This window comes from Ciona robusta, chromosome 9 (assembly GCF_009617815.1).
Source record: "Ciona robusta chromosome 9, ASM961781v2".
NCBI lineage: Eukaryota > Metazoa > Chordata > Ascidiacea > Phlebobranchia > Cionidae > Ciona > Ciona robusta.
The window spans coordinates 1,488,919-1,510,780 of record NC_143243.1 but is presented as its reverse complement, the minus strand read 5'-3'; the positions used below and the strand labels follow the sequence as shown (position 1 = coordinate 1,510,780).

The window sequence follows — 21,862 nt, the reverse complement described above, 5'->3', positions numbered from 1 at the left end:
CGGTTTTTACTGCTATGTTTTCAATCCATCTTATTAACTTTGCAGCAGAATATTAGGTTAATTGGTATCAGCTTTAATCTGTTTGGTTAAATTAAAACCATCATGCCAAGGATAGACAACGACATTAAACTTGACTTTAAAGACGTTTTACTTCGTCCAAAGAGAAGTACTTTAAGAAGTAGAAGCCAAGTTGATGTTTCTCGTCACATCAAGTTTAGAAACTCCGGGCAAGTCTATGTTGGGGTTCCTATAATGGCTGCTAATATGGATACAACTGGAACCTTTGAAATGGCTGTTGCGTTTAAAAAACACGACGCATTTGTAACCATTCAAAAGCATTATTCACTAGAGGAATGGATACATTTCTCCGAAACACACCCAGAGTGCTTGTCTAATGTTGCAGTCAGCTCTGGAACGGGAGAGAAGGATTTTGAATCTATGTGTAATATATTGGAAAGGGTTGAAGGCATTAAGTATATTTGTGTGGATGTTGCTAACGGTTACTCGGAGCATTTTGTTGAATATGTGAAGAGAGTTAGGCAACAGTATCCGAAACATACCATCATGGCTGGCAATGTAGTCACTGGAGAAATGGTGGAGGAACTTCTTCTTGCTGGAGCTGATATTATAAAGGTGGGAATCGGACCTGGATCCGTTTGCACCACACGTAAAAAGACTGGGGTGGGATATCCTCAGATAAGTGCCGTGATTGAATGCGCAGATGCTGCCCATGGGTTAGGAGGGCATATTATATCAGATGGGGGGTGTACTTGTCCAGGGGATGTGGCTAAAGCATTTGGTGCAGGGGCTGATTTTGTTATGATTGGCGGTCTGTTTGCTGGTCATGATCAATCTGGTGGCGAGACTATTCTTAAGGATGGTAAGAAAGTGAAATTATTCTACGGCATGAGTTCGTCAACTGCCATGGAGAAGCATGTGGGAGGTGTGGCCAACTATCGAGCTTCTGAGGGTAAAACAGTGGAGGTTCCATACAGGGGTGACGTGTCTGCTACCATGCTGGATATACTTGGTGGTGTGAGGTCTACATGTACATATGTAGGGGCTTCAAAATTAAAAGAACTTAGCCGGCGTACGACATTTATTCGAGTTACCCAGCAATGGAACCAGATGTACGGGAATTAATTAAAACTTTGTTTAAATACAACTAGTGTGAATTCACTAAGTTCTTGTGGTTGATTCAGTTTAAATACACAAAATATTTTTAATACACGACACAATGAAAACATGACACAATTTGTACTTTGTCGCTGCTGCTAGTTATTTATTGCAATATGTGTAACTTTCTCAAACAATGTTGCCAAGTTTAATAATTACCCGATCGTGTACTGCGAGTATAAAACATTAAACACATTGTTATTTGTCACATCGCTGTAACTAAGCGCTTGATAGCAATGTACAATTAAAGTGAATAAATCACATTACAACTGTAATTTTGCAAGAAATTTTGATATTGTTTCAGTTAAATTAATTTCTCAGTGCTTTTAATCTGAATTTCCAAATAAATTTAATTAAAGATCACTGTATAATGTACTAGGGGTCTTAAGCATGAAGTTCTATTGTTTTGCAGGGATAGATTTATTTAATCAGGGTCACAACTTGTAGTGATAATGGCTTCTGCCAAGCAAACTGCAAGGATCAGAGTAATAGATGGCCACCTGGTAAGTATTGCTATGTGGACATGGGTCCTTAAATATTAAGGCTGGCTTGTTAACTTTTGATTATGGTTTTGTATTTTTTATTATAACTGATTTATTACCATAATTTCAGCAACACAATAGTAAATATAGTTGAAGTATCTTTAGTGACCTTAAGTATGGTAAAAAGGTATACAAACTTCGTGTTATGGACTAACTCTGTTCTACACCCCTCTAATGGTATGGCATGCTAATTGGCCAAGGCATATAGAATTATATATAAATAAATCTTGATGGCAAACATGGACTCCCTTTTTTGAAAACTACATTTATTTTATAGAAATCCAAACCTGTCACCTCACTCCACTCAACCCCACCTAATGGATTGAAATACACAGTCGATAGTTGTCATGTGTTGTCAATGAAAGAACGAGAGTTTTTTGAGGAAAACGGATTTTTCGTTGTGAAAGGTTTGGTTGACCAGAAGGACTTGGATATTTATAGAGAAAGGTTCAAACAAATTTGCAACGAAGAGGTAAGAAAGGGATTACTATGCCATTCATTTTACACCTTTTCTTCACAAATTTTCACCTCCAGTATTTTAACAAGTTTTTAAAGTTTGACAAAAAGGGGTTCACAACCATATTGCTGTATCTATACCAATCACTGTATTATCTGTAATATATATATTGATAAACAACGGATGTTATAATCTGTGGTCTGGTATGGTTTTGCTAGTGGTTTCTTGTTGAAAATGCAAAATATTGTTCTTTCAGATATTTAGATTATTGTCTGATTTTTGTTCCATGCTAATTCAGTAGTATTAGATGTTATATAAAATGATGTATAAATATATAATATTTAAATAACATTTAAATAAATAAATAAACATTTATGCATAGATACCAAAGCCAGCTGGTTTGATCGTAATGAAAGATGTGGCGATTGCCAAGTCTGAATACATGCAAGGGGACAGTGCTATTACAAAGATACAAGACTTCCATAGTGACCCCGTGTTGTTCGAGTATTGTTCGCATGAAGGGGTATGTTCGCTTTCTATTTATTATGTGTATATATATATATTTCATATTATGTTTCATTATCTAAACTTTAACTTAGTCAGTAGCAAGCTGGGGAAATGTAATATTTTACACACTGTTATAACAATGGTTGCAGTATCTTGTAAATTTTAAGCAGTAATGAATTATATATATAGTAGGGTAAGGGAAGACGGGACCCCGTTTCATTTTACTTACTCTTCTCATTTGGTACCAAACAAAGAACACATAAGGAATTTAAAAACCTAAAAATGTTCCATATTACCCACAGTACTATTCTATAAAATACTGCTGCTGTCAAACCTAAAAATTATTTTCTGATAAATAATTAGCCTACCATATTTCTGCTTTTTCAATGTTTATAAAAAATTAATGTTTTTCCTCAGATATTGAAGTATGCTGAACAATTTATTGGCAAAGACATAATGGCAATGCATACAATGCTTATTAACAAACCACCAGATCCAGGTTTGAATATGTTATGATTCGAAACAGTCATTACCAGACTGTATCACTTTTATACGCGCTCACTTTTATGAGTTGTGTAGTCTGCGGTGCTACGCCAAATTTGAAATAAGAGAGTAAAACTTTGCAACAAATAACAATTATCACCAAAACATTCCACCTCATGTATATATAACATGTTTAAATATATGTTTAATATTTCAATGTAATCCCAGCTTAATTCAAAAATCGCTTTATACTAAAAAACCCCTATTTAATCAAAAAGATTTAACTTTAATCTTGATAATTGAACTCCTTGACCTGTTGACGTGACTTGAACATTACATGTTTCATCCGTTCATAGTCCTTGTTTGCTGTTAAACAACAAATCATGTTGTAATGCTATGATGATGAATGATAAGTAAACATTACTGATGTGATGCACTTTATAAACTGTAACATATCGAACTTGCGTTTTTGAAGTGACAATTTGTTAATGTGTTTTGAAACAGTATAACAGTCAATTTTTATATATTATGTATATATTTTTCTCTAACAACAAAAAAAAGCTTAACAAAGCAGGTTTTTGGGTTAAAATGTTAGACATTCTCAAACCACTAAAAAAATGCCACAATTAGTAGGCTATAGTATTTATAAATAACTATCCTTTAAAATCATGATGTATATTTCTTAAATTTTGTCAAACTAGCAAACTTGATTTGCCGCACCAGACATCGTGCAACAATGTGTGTTAAGTGTAAAGGTCACATTTAACTTCAAGGTTATAGCATATTAAACGCAAATAGATGGATAGCGTGACGCCTAGGGCTTGTCTTATGGTCACGCTGTGCCCTTTTGGTAAAATTCCACAAGAACCGTCGTAAATGTCAGCTAGTAGTATCTGCATAGGTTAGCATATGAATACTAAGTCATTGGATAAAACCAACCTTTTTACTACTTTAAATAATTTGTGCATTTACAAGTTGAAGTTTTTTTGGAAGAATGTTTTTAAAGGGGCCACCTCTACATCCCATGAACATTGATTTAAAACCTTTTTAAAAATCTGAACTTGTTATAATAATATGACTGCTGTGCAAAACAAACAATTCAATTTCAGCTGTCATAATATATATAATTAATTAATTTAATTGGAAAGTTTAACCTTAATTGTCACATTTAGGTTCAAAGTCTTCACGTCACCCCCTGCATCAGGATCTCCATTATTTTCCGTTCCGCCCAGCTGATCGCATTGTTGCATCATGGACGGCCATGGAGCATGTAGATCGTCGTAATGGTTGTCTTGTTGTGTTGCCGGGAACACATAAGGGGAAGTTGTTACAACATCAATATCCTGAGTGGGAGGTATGTGTGTATGGTGTGTTGGTCTGTTTTTTCTTGACAATGAGCAGGAGGTGTATCATGTATGAACACACCATGTGTGTCTGGTGTATAAGAAGACACCCATGTTATAACTTGACAGTGAGCATGAGGTGTATGAACACACCATGTGTGTTTGATGTATAAGAAGTCGCCCATGCCATGTTATAACTTGACAGTGAGCATGAGGTGTATGAATACACCATGTGTGTCTAGTGTATAAGAAGACACCCATGTTATAACTTGACAGTGGACATGAGGTGTATAAATCCATCACGTGTGTCTGGTGTATAAGACGACACCCATGTTATAACTAAACAGTTTGTATAAGGTCTTATAGTGTAAACCACCAAACATAATCCTAAACAATAATATAAAGGGTGGAGTGAACAAGATGTATCACGGGGTCCGAGATTTTGACGAGAACTCTCCACGTGTCCACCTAGTGATGGAACCTGGGGACACTGTCTTCTTCCATCCTCTACTCATTCATGGATCAGGAATGAACACCACTAATGGATTTCGCAAGGTTCGTGTTGAATGTGATGATGGTATTGCTTTTATTTTTTTGTGAGGGAACACAAATGTTCTGTTTCCTGCACCTTGTGCTCGCTTATGAGTTATCATCGGTATATAACTTTGCGGTGATTAGTTTTGGAAGGATTTTCCAAGGATACACTTTCCAACAATGGTAGGAGCGTTAAGCCTCAAACTTGTATCCGCTTGGGCAGAGGCATGGACGGTAACTATTGTACCGCAACGTACATTCCTTTCAGGCAATTTCATGTCATTATGCAAGCAGCCATTGCGAGTACATTGACGTGAAAGGTACAGTGCAAGAAAACATTCAGAAGGAAGTTATTGAGATTGCAAGGAGAAGGCTTGGTGACGATGTTCAGTTTGAATTCCAGGATATCTGGTACATGAAGGGTAGACTTGTACACGGAGAAAGAGTTAATTTATAAAAAGATTAATGCTGCATTTTGCTTAAACCTATACCAAGCCAGCCTTTTGTAATCTTGCTTTTAAAATAACCTAAAGAAAGAAAAATACCATCCCATTTACAACTGTTTCTAATGTTGTCTAAATAACTAAAACTGATTCATAGTTTATGTTTTGAGGCTCACTGAAATTCCTAAAGTTCAAAAGTCCTTATGTTTTCTAGTCTAATAGATCTTTAATTCCGAATCAAGAGTCCCATGTTAAGTTTTCTGTTAAATAATTTCTTTAAATGCCATTGAAATCGTAACTCTGTGATTTTGTGTTCAAAGGTGTCTTAATTTCTTCTGTAGTTTATATATTTGTTCTAATTAAAGCTATGTATGCAATTTAACACTTGTCAGTATAAATGTAGCACTAATTGCAAAATAAAGCTTAATTTTCTAACTGTGTTGTATAGAGTGTAACATGCGGTACTACTCTCTTGTTTTAGGAGCAATTTTCGTTGCCTTGTTGTTCATAGTTTTAATTGTTTTCTTCAACACTACTGTATGTAATGTCGTTCTGTAATTTGTAGCGAATAACTTATAAAAGTTTTAATAAATTTTGCCAAGAAATGTAAGATTGTCTTTTTTTGTGTGAAATTGAACTTTACTGTAGGGTAAAGATTATAGATTGTTTAGTACGTTATGTGAAACTTTTTATAAAATGTAAAGTTCTATAATCTATATTATTAGCCGTTACCCCCCGGCTATTTCCCCCCAAGACTATTCCTCCCTGTGACCATCGTGTTGGAGGTAATAGCCGGGAGAATAGTCACGGGGGGGGGGTAATAGCCGGGGGAATAGTCACAGGGGGGAAATAGCCGGGGGGAAAAGTCACGGTGGGGTAATAGTCACGGCGGGGAAGTAGCCGGGGGGTAATAGTCACGGCGGGGAAGTAGCCGGGGGGTAATAGTCACGGCTGGAAAGTAGCCGAGGGGGAAATAGCCGGTGGGAAAACGCCTGGGGGGATATAGCCTAGAACCACAGAACTAAAAAAGAATAGAACGCGCATCTCCTATGTCGGCAAAGGAGAGAGCACGATACACTCTCTCTCTTTTGCGGGTCGTTCCCGTTTACTATTGTAGTCAATGGAATCGAGGTCGTTTTATCTAGTTTTTTCTTCATTTTTTGACTTGATTTAAAGTTATTGGGTAAAACAACTATTTTCTAATATACAAATATTTCTAACAAACCGTTTGCTTGAAGGTTTTTAATTAAAATTATTAAATAATTAAATTTTCTAAAAAGTGGTAAACTGTAAGCGTTAACCTACCAAATAAGTGAACTGGCCTAATAAACTGGAATAGTTAGTGTAGTTTTTGAAATAAACAGCAAAAAACTCTTAAAACTACTATGCGCCTATCTTTTACAATGGAGACCAAGCGAAATGGGGACGGAGTTGGCGGTCACGTGAATAGAAAAAAGAATATATCACGGTTTTGGGAAGTTGCGCGTTCTACTCTTTTTTATTTCTGTGCCTAGAACCATTATTAGCATGACAGAATTGTCTACTAACCCCTACGAAATAAAGATCGTATTTATAGTTTCGGGTTTCACCAAAGGGAAATAACCGTGTCATCCAGCATTGAAATTTCAATTTTATATTTGAGGATTTTTGCCTCAAGTTTACCAAAAATGCAAAACTGGAATGAGTTAGTCGAAACTTTGAGGCGAGCTAGCAGTCAGCAAGCTGCAGAGTTCGATCCTGCATCCCAGTTATTAAAAGGTTACGAATCCCAGCCTGGATTTCACTTGGCTTTATTAAAGATAGCTCTTTCACCTCAAATCACTGAAATCCCAGTGCGTTGGATTGCAGTTTTATTCCTAAAGAACGGCATCGACCGTCACTGGCGTACACATGGACCTTCACCGATTTCTAATGAAGAAAAAGTTGCAATTCGAGAAATTATTTACGAATGTTTTAATGAGCCCATTCAGCAGGTTTGTGATGTAATAGTTTGGCTTAAATCTTTTAATAGTTTTTTGTACCTAAATCCTAGTTACTAGTGAAGAATCCTTTCTTGACCTGTAACCCCATACACATTATAAATTGCTTGATCTGTAATCACTGCTTTCTACACTAGTACGGATGTTAGCCCTTGTTTCAACTGAATCCAGCAGTGTGGTGTTTAATATTGCATTTAAAGATTGTTTTACTATATTAACAAAACAAAAAAATGGTACAGAAAAATAAAAGCAAAACCACAGTCATTAAATTACAAATTAGATAAAAACTATTTATAGAAGGTGTCAGTTGAAAAGTAGCCACTTATAAATCCTACTTTTGACTCCTTTTGCAGATAGCACTTCAATTTGCCGTCATAATATCGAAGATAAGTAGATTTGATTATCCACGACAATGGCAAGATCTACTTCCATATTTGGCGAATGAAATGCAGCAACAGAATCCAGATAGTGATGTCATAAGAGACAATACCATATTGTTGACGTTCCGTTTATTTATGAAGGAATTAGCATCGAAAAGATTGCCAAACGATAAGAAACTGTTTGGGCAAGTTTGCCGACAGATGTTTCCTTGTGTGTTCAAATCATGGGAGAGACTGACCAACCAATTTATGTCAGATTTACAAAATCGAGGACAAAACAGCAAAAATACAAGTTTTAACGGACAAAAGTTGATCAATATTTTAAAATCGTTTCGAAGTATTGTGCCAATGCTGGAAGCTGCAAATTCACAGCAGTTTTTCTCATCTATAGTTTCATCATTGTCACAAATTCTTCAGTTATCACAACATTTTTCAAGTTTTGAAACTTTCCAAAAACTGTTGATTCTTCATTCCAAGATACTGCTTGATATTCTTGAGCTTGAGCTGGAAAATGTGAATGAATTCATTCGTCAAGCGTTTACTATTTCAAAGCAATGTGTTTTGAAATATTCGGGGCAAAGGGATTTGTTTGAAGAGCGGTTTATTGTAAACTGCATGAACCAAATTAAGATTCTTGCTTCGAACCCAGAAAACGTAGCACAGTTTATCTCATGTGAGGATATGCATGAACTTTTAAGGTAAAACTTGTAGTAGAAATTAAAAACTGAAATATTATAAAAAAAATCCGCAGGCAGTAATATAAAAAATAAAGTTGTTTTGTATCTTAAAATTTTGTTTATGTATATAATTTATAAACTGAATACTAAAGTTTTCTACCATTTTTCATGCATTATTTTCTGCTTTATGACATCACTGTTCCTATTGCATCATAGATGTCTTATCTTCTATTACCTTCCATTAACCTCTGATGACCTCGAGTGTTGGGATGAAGACGTGGAGGATTTTTGCTCCGAAGAAATTGGCGAAATATGGAAGTATAACCTAAGGCCAAGTGCTGAGGTTGGTGGAGATCACTAATGTTGATGAACCAGTTTAAACCAGCTTAAACCAGTTTTGAACCAGTCTAAAAATCAGTTTTAACAAGGCCATAATGTTGTTGTTACAAGTAGTCTGGTAGTCTGGTGTACATAACATTGAATCTTGTTGCAGTAACTGGAAGCTATATCTTTATAAATTAAACTGTATCTATAAAATTTTACCTTGTATCTATTTGTTACCTATAAATATAAATGTTGTAAATTTAAAGGAAAATTCATTTGTTCCTCCAGGTATTATTCCTCACAATACTTCATTGTGACCCGGACAAAGTTATCCCGATGATAATGTCAGCTCTTCAATCTGTTAATGACAAGATAAAACAAGGTTTCTAATGTCATAATATAAAAATTAATTTCTTTTCCAAATTTAATTAAAAAATCTGTTCGATTCTATGTAATCTTTTGTAAAAACTAAACTTTTTTTGCTTTAGTGAGAATGAGATTTTTATTTGGTATTTTTGAAAACTAGATAAATTTTTTCTACAGGATCTGCTGAGTCATGTGATGTCACCACGTTGATGCAGAATGACGCGGTGTTTTCCGCTGTTGGTTTGTCAGCGAATGAATTGTTTGATTGTTTAAACTTTGAGGCCTGGTTCATGGACAATCTTCTACCTTATGTGAAGGGATTACAAAATCATCCACAAGGGAAAATCATTCACAGGTTTGCAAAAATATTCTACAATTCTTTACTCACATAATAACATACATGGTAACAAAATGTATGAAACAGAATATCCATGTTGCAATGACTATAATTGCTCATCATGAATGGAAATTGTTGATGAAATATTAAGTATAAACTTAGTAGGAATTACTAAATATAGACATCTGCAGTCAATATTAATTACAGATACCAAAAAAAGTGAGATGGGTTAATATTTTAGGATCATTTATTATATTTCCATAAACCTATTACTTAAATTTTATATGTGCTAACGAGAGCTTTGTTTTTTCTAGGCGTGTTTTTAAATGCTGTACAAAATAAACGATTGATTTATGTGTTGTGTTTTTCCAGGCGTGTCCTTTGGTTGATTGACCAATGGATGGGCGTGAAACCTCCGAACGACATCCGGACAACATTATATGACTTCATAATCGGTTCATTGTCACCTGACTTTAACATGGCAGTTAGATTGATGGCAGCAACCTCGCTGAGGCAAATACTTGACGATTTTGAATTTGAACTTGGTGGGTTGATTGATTTATAACTAAGGGTCTAAAGCTTGATGCTGCTACCACTGTGAGTGTATTTGTTATTGGCCAAGATGCTTAATGGCAATTGCTACAGTCTAGTGGTCACTAATGGGTTGTTTAAACTGTCATAAGTTACATTCGTTCAACTCATCTATAAATCATCTCAGACACTTTCCTTCCCTTCCGTGATCGTTGCACGGATGGCTTGCATCGCCTCCTTCATGATTCAGAGTCCGGAGACACGAGGATGAGAGTTCTTCATGTTTTGAGCTTCGTGATCGAAAGACTTGGGTCCCAAGTTACATCATGCATGCACCAGCTTGCGTCCATCCTTCCACCTATATGGGCAACTTCAGAGTCTCATAATATGCTAAGGTTAGATTAGGTTTGTTTGTTGGGTATGTATCCTAAAAACAAAGCTAGATCATTAATGCATTGGTGCTAAGTGGTATAATGGGACACTGGGTCTCTAAAGAGTTTCAGCATACTTGGACTTCTTGAAATCTTGTATTAAACTATTTTATAAAATAAGTTGGCTTTATGCTTATTGTGAAACCATAAAATTATTGTGCACGTTTATAGATAGCTAGACATAACATACAATATTTGAGCAAAATTTAATGTTTTCTAAACAAATAAAGCGAATTTTACAAAATAGCCAATTTTTTGTGAGATTATTTTCAAAGATGAATAACATAAATCATTTTTTCTCAGATGTGCAGTGGTCACCACCCTTGTTAACTTAGTGGTTGGTTTACGCGGTGAATCCACCAACCTCCATCCATTCCTACTCCCCGTCATCCACACATGCACTGATATTTCATCACCTGCTCATGTTTATTTACTTATTGATGGGCTTGACCTCTGGGTGGCGGTAGTGAGGAACTCCATCGTCATGACAACCGACCTTCTGCAACTTTTCAATAACTTGTTTGGTTTGTAGTGATTTTGGGAAATATTTATTTTGTGGTAAATATTTCTTATCCTGTTTTTAAGACATTTTTTAGTTATCAATCAAAATTATTTTATATTCACTTTCTTATAAGTAATATAATGATAGGGTATTATCACCAAACTTTTCTTGGGCCCTTTAGCTCCTTAAACTGGTTTCTTTCTATTCACTTCATGAACTTTAATATTTTCAGGTTTATTTGATTTAAGTTCGGAATCACTGAAGGAAAGTTTTCATCTGGTCGAGTGTTACGCAACTCTTGGTCGTTCCGATTTCGTTAATAGTGAACAGTGTTGCCAGTTCGCTAATTCTTTATTATCAATCATCACTGATGTGAATGACAACTGCCTTGGTGTTGTTACACAACTGGTCTACACTGTGATTGGGGTATGTGTATATACCTTAATATATATTTAGCTGTGGTAGACTATTTTATTGTGGCAGGTAACTTAAAAAGCTTTAACACGGCTGTTTTATTGTATACCTTGCAAGTTGCAACTATAACACATTAGTGACAACAGAGTTGAAGCTGTGGCCATAACGTGTCTTGTCCAAGAGCCCTTGGTCATCAATGGTATCTGTGTCGAGGATTGACTCCGGTTTCACCTGGGTATAATGTAACCACAGTGGCTCATGGATGGGTGCTTACCACTGAGTTGTGTTTCATTGATAAATTAATGACGTTCTTTTATTTATAGATCGCCCCAATAGAAACAGCCAAAGTATTCAACGCATACATCCGAGACACGCTTCAATGCTTCTTATCCCAAGAATACAACGGGATGTTATCGTTGTATCGCATGTTGTTACTTGCTCGCTTAGCTCTACGACACCCAGTGGCATTTTGGCAAATATTGAGCGACCACACGGGGGAGCAGTTCAACCAAGCTGCAGCGTATCTGTTCAATATGTTTAGGTGGGGGATGTTCCTTAAACCTTATTTTACTTACAGTATGTTAATTAGTTTCCTATTTTACAGTTTTAAATAAAATGTAGGGTGTTTAACTTAAGGACACTCATAGTTGTAAAACGAAGGGAATCTCTTTCATCATTGTGGTGAATGCAGTAGTATACCGCTTGTATGTGGGTATGGAAGTGACAACCAAGTTACTTAAACTCCCACCAATAAAAAATATGACACTACCAAATCTACCAAAAGTCATGTCTGCTTATCCACACATTGCAGTAGCTTCAGCAACTCGACTGTGGGCATGGGAGTGGCAACCATGGATATGTTACTCAAGTTCCGACTCGCGATGATATAAATGACTAAACCAACCAAAAGTCACGTTTTTTTATCCACACATTGTAGTAGCTTCAGCAACTCCACCACCTACATTAGGCCACACCCCACTGTTTTAACATACTATCTAACTCACTCAATTAACTAATCAAACATAAATTAAACTAACATTCCCATATCCATGTTCATTAGCACTTGGATTGACAACGCAGCAGAAATAACTCATCGGAAAGAAATTGCTCTTGCTGTTTTAACTTTGCTTGATAATTACAATGAGATAGAAGCAGTGAGATCTTCTTTACCTAACATCATATCTGTTGCTGTGCATGTAAGTGGCTTGTAAATTTTCAATAAATATTATGTCTTAACTGGAACCCTACAACAGATTTCGGTGTATTTGGATTTTTCTGGTCATAATATTAATGTTATAGCTTGACATGAAGCATGAGATGCAAGTGGTTCCTTATGAGTTGTCAAAGGTGTCTTTTCAGGGTCAAGCACACATTAAAACGACTTTCTGAAAGTATTCTCCTTTAAAGTTACATACATGATATGATTACTCGTTAGCAGCCGAGGTGTATGAAACAGAACATTAATGTTATACATAAACCAGATTGAATACGTTAAATTCACTCAAAGGTTCTCCATGATGTTTGTGATGAAGATCACGTTGATTCTGTTGTCGTCACCGGCAACAATGACATCAATGAAGCTGATTGGTCAGATCTTCACGTGAAGCGTGAAACCTCACTCACAAGATCGGATCCCGTGCACGTGATTTCACTCCCCAACTTCACGAAAACAAAACTCGAATTCGTGGCAAATTTTCTTGGAGGAGCGGCAACACTGGACCAGGTTTTAAATAGCAGTGTTGACCAACAAGTTTTATCTGGGTTAAAAGAATTTATTTGATAAAAAAGATTTTAAACTTTGTTGATTTTACCTGTAGACGAGTACTGAATCAAAGGTGCTAAACTTTTGGTGCCACAATGGGCATGTCAACCATAGGTATTATTTGTTAAAGAATAAAGCCAGTAACACAGGAATGCACATCTCACTATCCTGCCTTCCCCGCATTTAAAATATTTTATGAAGGTTATAAGTATCGTGTGGCAGAATTAGTATTTTAAATCCTTTTTACAACCTTAAATCATGTGGTAGTTAAATTTTTACTCGACTTTAAAAAAGGAGATTTGTAGTTGCTTAGAAAATCGATACCTAAAAATAGGACTAATATGCCACCATAAAAGTCTTTGCAAAGTATATATCGCAGTGGGTTTAATGTTGAAATTAAAGTTACCAGGAGTACTTTATTACATTGGTACATTGCATAGATAGAACACGTAAATTACAATGCATTATACAAACAGGGAATACTGTTATCGCATATTATGCTGCAAGGTTTTATAAAAGTGTTTACAACAGTAAACTTTACTTAAATGTGAAGGTAATATAAGAGGTGTCAAATCACATGTTTGCCAGAAACAAAATCTGACTATTTTAGTGGTCGAACAGCGTAAAGTGACTGCTCCCATGGATTTTAATCTTGGCAACATTAAACCATGTTTAGTTTAGTTAGCATTGTTTAGTATTATTACTAATCAAATAAATGTAACTTATTTATCCTTGCATGGGGAAGCAACGACAGCCATTATAACACGGATGTTATGTTTCATGCATGTTGTTCCAGCTTACGAGTTACCACGTATGTAACTTGGTGGGTGATTGTTATTTGGAAAAGTTGTTACAACTACAGTGGTCATAAATATATATGTGCATTTAAGCACTTTGTACCATAGTAGTCATTGTCGGACCTATTTCACGATTTCAGCGTTCTAGTGTTTTGTACTTTGACAACCTGCGTGTGGAGGGCGTTAGAGAGAGCCTGGATTGAATTATACGACTTCTATGAATCCGTGATTCGGTAGCTGCTCTCTGGCGCCACTTAGACAAACTTGAAGATCTGCTTCTAGTATCTGGACCTCCTTGAAATGAGGTCCCATCAGAATACGGCATGGGGTTACTAGAGTTCATTAACCTTGGTTGCCGGTCACTTGAGGTCACCTCCATATCCACGTAAGGTGGCGGGAGGGTTGAAAACGAACTTCCCGCCCAAACACTAGATCCTCTGTGACTATAAAGCTCAACAACTGGGTTGAAGTCAATATCTGGCGGCTCCCCGCTCGCAAAAGTACAACTGATCAGTTCGTCACTTCCAACACCCGTCTCTGACGTCACATCGGTTCGCGCATGCGCATATTGCGATCGTCTTCGTTCCCGCATCCTGATCTTGATAACTTTCTGGTAGCAATGCCACGCAGTGTACAGAATCATAATGAGAGCACCTGTGCCGACCAATGCAGTACCAGCAATAACGTAAGCGTTTTTAACATCGTTTTCAAGCACCACGCTGTTTGCTACGAACACGACACCGAACAAAACGAACACAACACCCACTACCAGCGTACCCACCAAACAGAACGACTTCTTCATGAAATCGTAAAGAGTCCTACGTCTTGATGCTTGCGGTGGAGGTGGTGGAGGAGGTACCGGGGGTGGGGTTCGATCTCGAGTCTCTAACATCCAAGCTTGGAATTCATTGGCAAGTTCTTCGTCGTTTAATCTTCGTAGAAACTGCTCAAGATTAGTCGGCACTCTGCTACTCCTACGTGCTCGCTGGTCAACTACCGCGTTTCGCCGCGAAAACGACGCCACTCTACGAATGACATCATCAGATGCTTCTACGTCGTTGGTCCTTTCGTCATCATCTGATGACGTAGAAAATGCGTCCTGAGCTTCCCCTGGTGCTCGCACCATCCGTAAAGAGTCCAGGAAAGCGTAAGATTCAACATCCGGACCTAGCTGTGGCAGCGGGAGCCTTCTTCTTCTCGTAGGAGCGGGAGGCGGGTTAAACTCTCTTGACCTTGGACTGAACGTCACGCTACCGTCGCTAGGTGGAGCTCGAGGCTCCCTGATGACGCGTATAGTCTCTGGACTAGATTCCATGGTGATGACGTCAGTGATTACGTCAAATTCAAAGCAAACATGGTAAAGCTACGAAGGTTTTCTAGACTCTGGTGATGCCATTACACACAAGGTTAGTACCGTTGATGTAATAATAGGGTTTGTTGTGAAATAAGAAGCGAATGTTGTTATGTAAATAGTCGTGTATAGGTCGGGGTAAAATGGTCGGTGTTTTTATTCTCTGATGGGGTGGGAAAATCGAATAAAAGATGTCCCATTTCCCCCCCTCCCTACAGTAGGGTGGGGAAAGATGGGACACCTTTAAACTCTGTTTTCTCGTCCCATTTAGCAGTTAACAATAAACAATCAAACATTTATAAATCTATATCTTCACGGCTCCCATAGACCGTTGTTAATTGTTTAAAATACGATCAGGATAGCTGGGTATTATGTGCTAAAGATGTCCCATCTTCCCCCACCCTACTATATAACAGAGTCCTAATACTTTAACAAAAACTAACCTTTTCCAATCGTTAATACCGTGTATCTAACCTGGTTTCATTCTCTGTTATAAAGTAAGCATACCATACCCTTTTAACTGTAAGCTTACTATTTCTAGCACATTCTTATATAGCCTACTGTAGGTATATTGGTTCATTCTACACCTTAGACCTGACCACAATTATATTTAGCAAGATACATAACAGCAATGCATGTAAGCTTTGGTTTCCGTTTATTTACACGGAATATAGCAGTCTATGGTGTGTTACACCTGCCTACGTACTGTGACGTCATAATCATAAACAATACAACTGCTAGCGCGGTTACTCGTATTAACTCTTTCTGTTACGTCACAATACAGACGCCGACTGTTTTTCGATTGTCTTATAATAAAAAAACTTAGTTTGTGACACAACAATGTCTCTTGAACTGTCATAGTGACATAATAAACAATGGGCCGCCTACAAATAGCATGTATGTTTCGTAATATTCAAAGGAATTGGTGTCACGTCATTATTCATTCAAATTCATCGCGTGTATAGATATACGTCGAACACAATTAGTTTGTTGCTGATATTGCTACACCTAGCACAATGTAAATTTTGAAACTTTATTAATAAAGTTTCGCTATGTGGCGTCTAAATATTTGTTTCAATAAATCTTGCGCTTAAATTTTACCAAAGGGCAGTTTTAAAATCACATTTCAAATATCTTTAATAAATTCCAACTATGTTAGTGAAGTCGCCAATTTTAGAACTCACTTGTAATTTGATCCCATCGAGAATCAAAAGTCGAATTACGTCATTTAATCTGGAACTGTTTCATTCGAAATTTCAATTTTTGTATCATGTTTCATAAAGGGCGGAAAATAATGAATATCGCCCTCTTTAAATTATTGCGCGGTTTAATATTAACATTTCCTTTAGTACAGTGCTATATAGTTCTCAACCTATACGTGTAACTTTATGGCACACTCGTGGTGCATTTTAGATCTTCCAGATGGTACGCGTGTAACTTATTTTGTTTAATTAACAGTAAATAAAAATGTTCCATTTCTGTTCCATGCGCTGCTGTAGCTTCTTGTGTAAGTGGAATAAAGTCTATGTATGAAGTAAAAAAGCTACGCGAGTCGAAAAATTAGAGAAAACTTGAGTTATGTTTGTCCAGTTTTTGTTCGGCAATTAATCAACGTTTTGAAAGGCGTGTCAATTCGTTTTTGGTTAACCGTTTGTTAAATATTAACAAAACCGACAAGCGAGAACGGTTTGTTTGGAGCTTGTGGTTCAATGCGACTTATTAATGGAGTTTACGAGTTCGTTGAATATTACACTGCGTGCTCATAAACCAGGTGTAAAGTAGTTAGCAAGACAAGAAGTGCATAAAGATGTATGTGTATTAGCAGTATCTCAGTCTTATGGGAAAAAAAAGGAGTTTAAGAAGCGTTGATATGTAGGCTATATAGATATTCCTATGCAGGCATTAAAAAGAACGCAACATATGTTTCAAAAGTTAATCAGCTTGTATATAGTAGGGTGGGGGAAGACGGGACACCTTTAGCACATGATAGCCTACCCAAATATCCTGATCGTGTTTTAAACAATTAACAACGGTCTATGGGAGTCGCGAGGACATGGTTTTATAATTCTTTGAGTGTTCTTTGTTTATTACCAAATTGGACGAGAAAATAGAAAGAAGAAAGCTGTCCCATCTTCCCCACCCTACTATATGCAATTATGTCCGATCAGTTAGTAATATACTGGTTGTTAATAACGTATCTTCCTTTTTGCAGGAATTGATATAAGTTTATCAGCAGCGTTAGATGATAGTGTTTTGAATGGAAGCAAGCACGCAAGGTTAGTGTTGTGATCTGCATTATATTTGAATATATTGTCACTTTTATAGTGCTATTACGTGGTTGCTTATATTAGGTTTGACGTAACGTTACATTTAATGCAACTGACGTTTGCTTTCACATGATGAACTTTGCTTGAATAAATGAAATTAATTTGTTTATCATCACGTGTCAAAGCAACGATATTCGTTATAACACGAGTTTTCTGTTTCATACACTTAAGGTGTCTGTACACAGTATCCGGCATGCGAATTCGCTTGCAAAGTCGTATGCAAACCCATTACCGAGTTCCGCTTGCGGCAGCGAAATCCGGACAAACGGAGGAATTCCGGATACTGTGTACAGCCACCTGAAGCCCGTTTACGAGTTATACCATAAGGCATAAAGTGTCTAGCACTCTATCTAGCCTATATCGACACATGCGCCCAAATTGGTGGCAGCAACGTACCTTGAACCTATATATTCTCAAAATCTCTATACATGACGTCATATGATATCTGAATTCATAATAATACGTGACGTCATGGTATATCAAACGTCCCACCTGTCATTTTTTACGTTTTTCTTTTATTTTTCAGCTACTGTTCTGTATCATGGGTTTATATCAACGTACAAAGATCTAACAGGTATGGTTGCTTTTATTTAAGTAGTATTTAATATATATCAGTTACGGTGATCAGGTTGGGGTCCATGTTTCATGTTTCCATTCTGTTTACAAAATTGTATAACCGTATTCTCATGACTATAAAAGAGCGTTGTTAATTTTAAAACACGGTTAGGAAATATGAGTAAGTGCTAACGGCAATCATCTTATCACACAGTAGTAAATGTAATGTTATATTTTTTAGTGTACGTTGCTTGCGTGTGTTCTATTCTTGGCGTGGTCCTGCTTCTCTCGGTCGTTTTTTTCGCGCTGGAAAAATTTGGATTTCTAAACCGCAAACGAAACCGAAATAGGAAGTCTTACAATGGGGGAACTACCGCGAATCCTTTCCATGACGTCACCAATACTCATTATGACGCATCAATGTCATCTATGACTCATAACCCGTATACCTCAAGCGGCAGTTTCATAAAACAGAATTCAAACGCTATCTCGAGTAATTTATACGCAGAGGCGTATAGCAGCACACGAAACGTAGGTGCAGTACGTCACGGGAAACATAAAACGAGGGCGAAGTATGTGGATGACGTCATCACAGCAGGTAAGGTCATGTTGTTACGTCATAATCTTGAAATCTTATCAAAATAACATTCAGAATCAAGTGCTACGAACGTAACAGGAAAAATTCGCAAAAAACTTTTTTCGGAGCATTTAATTGCGGGGTTGCAACTATTTATAATTTTAATCCTTCGAAATAATTTACTTGTTATATTTGCATCGGTGCTTGATTTGTTTGACTTTTGATAACTATGCACCAGAGTGAACTCTGCTATGCACATATATATTGAACCTGCATAGCTAAGTGGTAAGACCTTGCCCTTGTATCGAGTGGGTTGCGGGTTTGAAGCATGATGCTACTGTTGTCCCTGGCGTGTGTCCTTGGCCAACACATTGAACGCTATTTACTCTAACCTAGTGGTCGCTTATGGATTGTCCAACTTGTCAGTCGTGGAAAAAAATTGAATGTTCCAAATAAGACTCCCGTATTATATCTTAAGTAGTTTCCCTGCGCGAGGATAAACAAATATATGGAACATAAAGTCTATAGGTCTAGTTTGTAACTTCAGCAGTTGTCCCGCTTACATTCATTTATCACAGAGACTACGGGTTCCACTGAAGGTAATGGGGCGCCCCATTTGTCCCAGGGCGGTATAGCTGTTGCATACGAAAGACCCATTCCTGTAAAAAAGAAAAAGGTTTTACCCTCGTTGTTTGTTCCTTATAAAAGGAATAAGAAACAGAACAGAACCCAAGAAGAAACAAGATCCAATAAGAAGGTGAATGAATGAGCGTTTAGTGATTCTACCAAGTTAAAAAAACATTCCACCACTGTTCGGTACATGTTATAAAGTACCGGTTGTCTTAATAAAGTTTATCCATTTTTTATGCAGGATATTGTGTTAACTGATAATATCCCATAAACTGACATGAGGTGTATGAAACATAAAACCCATGTTATGACGACTGTCGTTGCCTCGATACGTGAGGATAAACAAGTTCCATTTATATAATTTCCACATACTCCACACATACGGCCCTTTGGTGTGAGTTGTACTCTTTGTAACTTCGCGAACTTATTCAATTCATAACCGCTAGGTGGCGATGCCAACAGAACAACATAATCAAATAGAAGACCAAAACCAACTTTCGTTTACGGCGGTTGCAGTGGATCGTTTTGATCCACTAGCGGCGCTAAAGGAAGCAGAGAAACAGAGAGAAGAAGAAGAGAGAAATAAAAAGAAGAGGATAGTGTCTTTGAAAGATGAGATTGTTCCAAAAGTTAAAAAAGTTAATAAATCATTTGTTATCGGATACGAGAACCCGAAGGTAAGTGACTTGTTAATATTTACGTTCGTTTTGGGGAAAGGTTCAAGAAAAATTAATATAATTAATTTTGTACGAATGCTTAAGTTCTTAGTTCTGTTTTAAGTTGATGTACCGTGTATATATCCGTGTTCGTTGGTTACAGTGGCGAGCGCCAAGCCACTAAGCAACGGCGTCGTACCTTGAAACACGTTGTAGCTAAACCTCTGAACCCATACGTGCATATGCGACCAAACCAACCATAAAGCAAACACGGAATTGTGTATTTGTTTTAATTTCCTATATTTCCTTATTCCACATATGGTTTTACTTTGTTTGAGCAAAGTGTGCCAAAATTTGTCCTTTGTGAAAGAAACACACACGCCCCCACTCGGTTGTTATTTGTTTCATACTTAAACATTTCAAGTGTTTAACTGCAAACATTGTGAGCATAATTTTCATTCAATTCTTGGAATACGAACCAAAGATAACACATTGAAAAGGCGAGCAAACATGGCGGCCAAACGACGCTTTAAACATTCTTACGTTGACTTGTTTGAGCTTTTTAGTTCTCCACACTTGCTTAAGTAAATTCTAAGTTTAATATTCGGCCTCCCATACAAGACCATTGATATCGATATCACGTTTTAGGACGTTTTTTATAGAGAGCAATATGCTGCTCTTAAATTTACGTAACAGGGAATTACTAACGAAACTATTGTGTTTTGTTCAATAAATAAAAAACAGTAGGTAGTAGAGTGGGGCAAAATGGGACATATTTTTATTCAATTTTCTTGCTCAATAATTTGGCAGTAAACAAAGAATTATAACATTGTATCTTTATGGCTCCCGTATGGTTGTTTGTTTAAAAAACGATCAGGATATTTGGATATTATGAGCTAAAGGTTTTCAATCTTACCCCCCACAGGAAGATATTTATTCGTGTAGTTGTTTAAGTATGGCCTATTGTATCACGCCTTTTATAGAGATGACAGGTCACTGGTTAGGCATTTATGCCAAGCACATATCGTAGAAACAAGATGCTTGCTTTTCTTTAGGTTCTGTTGACCATATTTGTGTTGTTTTAGGTGGCAGCAAAGCAAAGAAGAGAGAGAGAACGATTAGAAGAAGAAAAAATAAAATTAGAGCAGGAGAGAAAGAAGAAAAGAAGGGTGATTTCTTACACAAGCGATGACTAAACTAAATAAAAAAAACAAAGATAGATGACGTGACGTTGCGATCAGCTGATGCGATATACCACAACAAGTAGAGACAAACGTTTGTGCTGTTTTAAAGGATTTTCTGCCTCACTTCGTTAAATTCAATATTTCGTGTATGTCAGTCAAAATGACGTCATGAGATTTGAATAAGCTTACTTATTGGATCGTATTACTGTAGCATATGTGTGCCTATTCTGTCACTATACAACCCTTACTTAGCAACTGATCAATGTGTTTACGTATTGCGAGCCCAGTTCAAAATATGAATCAATTATTAACCGAATATAAACAAAACGAGTTGTCGTGAATCGAGTCTGTCGCACTATACCGCTCTCCTCGCTCCATATATGGCAAGCCTTTACACACGCGGGTAATTCTGCCCGCTGTACACCAAACACACTGGTCACGCGGTATAGCGGTTATCCGGCACCTAATAAGGTACAAGCAACAGGAAACACATCGGCAGATTTGTATTTAAGACACTCTCGCACTTGTTTAGTGCTTAACGTCTTATAAATAGTTGCGGTAGACAGTCGTGTTACGCTGCAGGCGTCCTAAAACGTT

At 36.9% G+C, this 21,862-nt stretch overlaps 5 protein-coding genes across 5 annotated transcripts; 4 read left to right on the top strand and 1 right to left on the bottom strand.

The window, feature by feature from the left end:
- Nucleotide 1: 1 nt before the first annotated feature.
- LOC149730648 (GMP reductase 1-like) lies at nt 2-1,588 on the top strand. Its single transcript, XM_089884725.1, has one exon. The coding sequence runs from the start codon at nt 103-105 to the stop codon at nt 1,141-1,143; it is 1,041 nt and encodes a 346-aa protein (XP_089740851.1). The 5' UTR covers nt 2-102; the 3' UTR covers nt 1,144-1,588.
- On the top strand, nt 1,539-6,095 carry LOC149730647 (phytanoyl-CoA dioxygenase, peroxisomal-like). Its single transcript, XM_089884727.1, has 7 exons — nt 1,539-1,679; nt 1,996-2,190; nt 2,558-2,698; nt 3,100-3,181; nt 4,338-4,519; nt 4,914-5,063; nt 5,311-6,095. The coding sequence occupies exons 1-7, from the start codon at nt 1,629-1,631 to the stop codon at nt 5,497-5,499; spliced, it is 990 nt and encodes a 329-aa protein (XP_089740853.1). The 5' UTR covers nt 1,539-1,628; the 3' UTR covers nt 5,500-6,095.
- A 931-nt stretch (nt 6,096-7,026) lies between these two features.
- On the top strand, nt 7,027-13,668 carry LOC149730646 (importin-11-like). Its single transcript, XM_089884716.1, has 12 exons — nt 7,027-7,458; nt 7,818-8,542; nt 8,738-8,864; nt 9,134-9,227; nt 9,389-9,566; nt 9,921-10,093; nt 10,267-10,474; nt 10,814-11,034; nt 11,245-11,438; nt 11,750-11,967; nt 12,487-12,622; nt 12,934-13,668. The coding sequence occupies exons 1-12, from the start codon at nt 7,153-7,155 to the stop codon at nt 13,204-13,206; spliced, it is 2,853 nt and encodes a 950-aa protein (XP_089740842.1). The 5' UTR covers nt 7,027-7,152; the 3' UTR covers nt 13,207-13,668.
- Nucleotides 13,585-15,300, bottom strand: LOC149730645 (uncharacterized). Its single transcript, XM_089884723.1, has one exon. The coding sequence runs from the start codon at nt 15,298-15,300 to the stop codon at nt 14,122-14,124; it is 1,179 nt and encodes a 392-aa protein (XP_089740849.1). The 3' UTR covers nt 13,585-14,121.
- Nucleotides 15,250-21,592, top strand: LOC149730644 (uncharacterized). The gene is made up of 7 exons (XM_089884728.1): nt 15,250-15,391; nt 17,549-17,612; nt 18,190-18,237; nt 18,460-18,816; nt 19,374-19,552; nt 19,872-20,102; nt 21,167-21,592. Exons 2-7 carry the CDS (start codon nt 17,594-17,596, stop codon nt 21,275-21,277), a joined length of 945 nt encoding a protein of 314 aa, XP_089740854.1. The 5' UTR covers nt 15,250-15,391; nt 17,549-17,593; the 3' UTR covers nt 21,278-21,592.
- The last annotated feature ends 270 nt before the right edge of the window (nt 21,593-21,862 follow it).

Coding starts and splice junctions, on each gene's coding strand:
- LOC149730647 (XM_089884727.1), top strand. CDS start 1,629: ATGGCTTCTGCCAAGCAAACTGCAAGGATCAGAGTAATAGATGGCCAC. Junction 1,680..1,995: donor GAGTAATAGATGGCCACCTG/GTAAGTATTGCT, acceptor TTTATTTTATAG/AAATCCAAACCTGTCACCTC. Junction 5,064..5,310: donor CCACTAATGGATTTCGCAAG/GTTCGTGTTGAA, acceptor CATTCCTTTCAG/GCAATTTCATGTCATTATGC.
- LOC149730645 (XM_089884723.1), bottom strand. CDS start 15,300: ATGGAATCTAGTCCAGAGACTATACGCGTCATCAGGGAGCCTCGAGCT.
- LOC149730646 (XM_089884716.1), top strand. CDS start 7,153: ATGCAAAACTGGAATGAGTTAGTCGAAACTTTGAGGCGAGCTAGCAGT. Junction 7,459..7,817: donor TTAATGAGCCCATTCAGCAG/GTTTGTGATGTA, acceptor CTCCTTTTGCAG/ATAGCACTTCAATTTGCCGT. Junction 10,094..10,266: donor CGATTTTGAATTTGAACTTG/GTGGGTTGATTG, acceptor AAATCATCTCAG/ACACTTTCCTTCCCTTCCGT.
- LOC149730644 (XM_089884728.1), top strand. Junction 18,238..18,459: donor AACGTACAAAGATCTAACAG/GTATGGTTGCTT, acceptor TATATTTTTTAG/TGTACGTTGCTTGCGTGTGT. Junction 19,553..19,871: donor AAACAAGATCCAATAAGAAG/GTGAATGAATGA, acceptor CATAACCGCTAG/GTGGCGATGCCAACAGAACA.
- LOC149730648 (XM_089884725.1), top strand. CDS start 103: ATGCCAAGGATAGACAACGACATTAAACTTGACTTTAAAGACGTTTTA.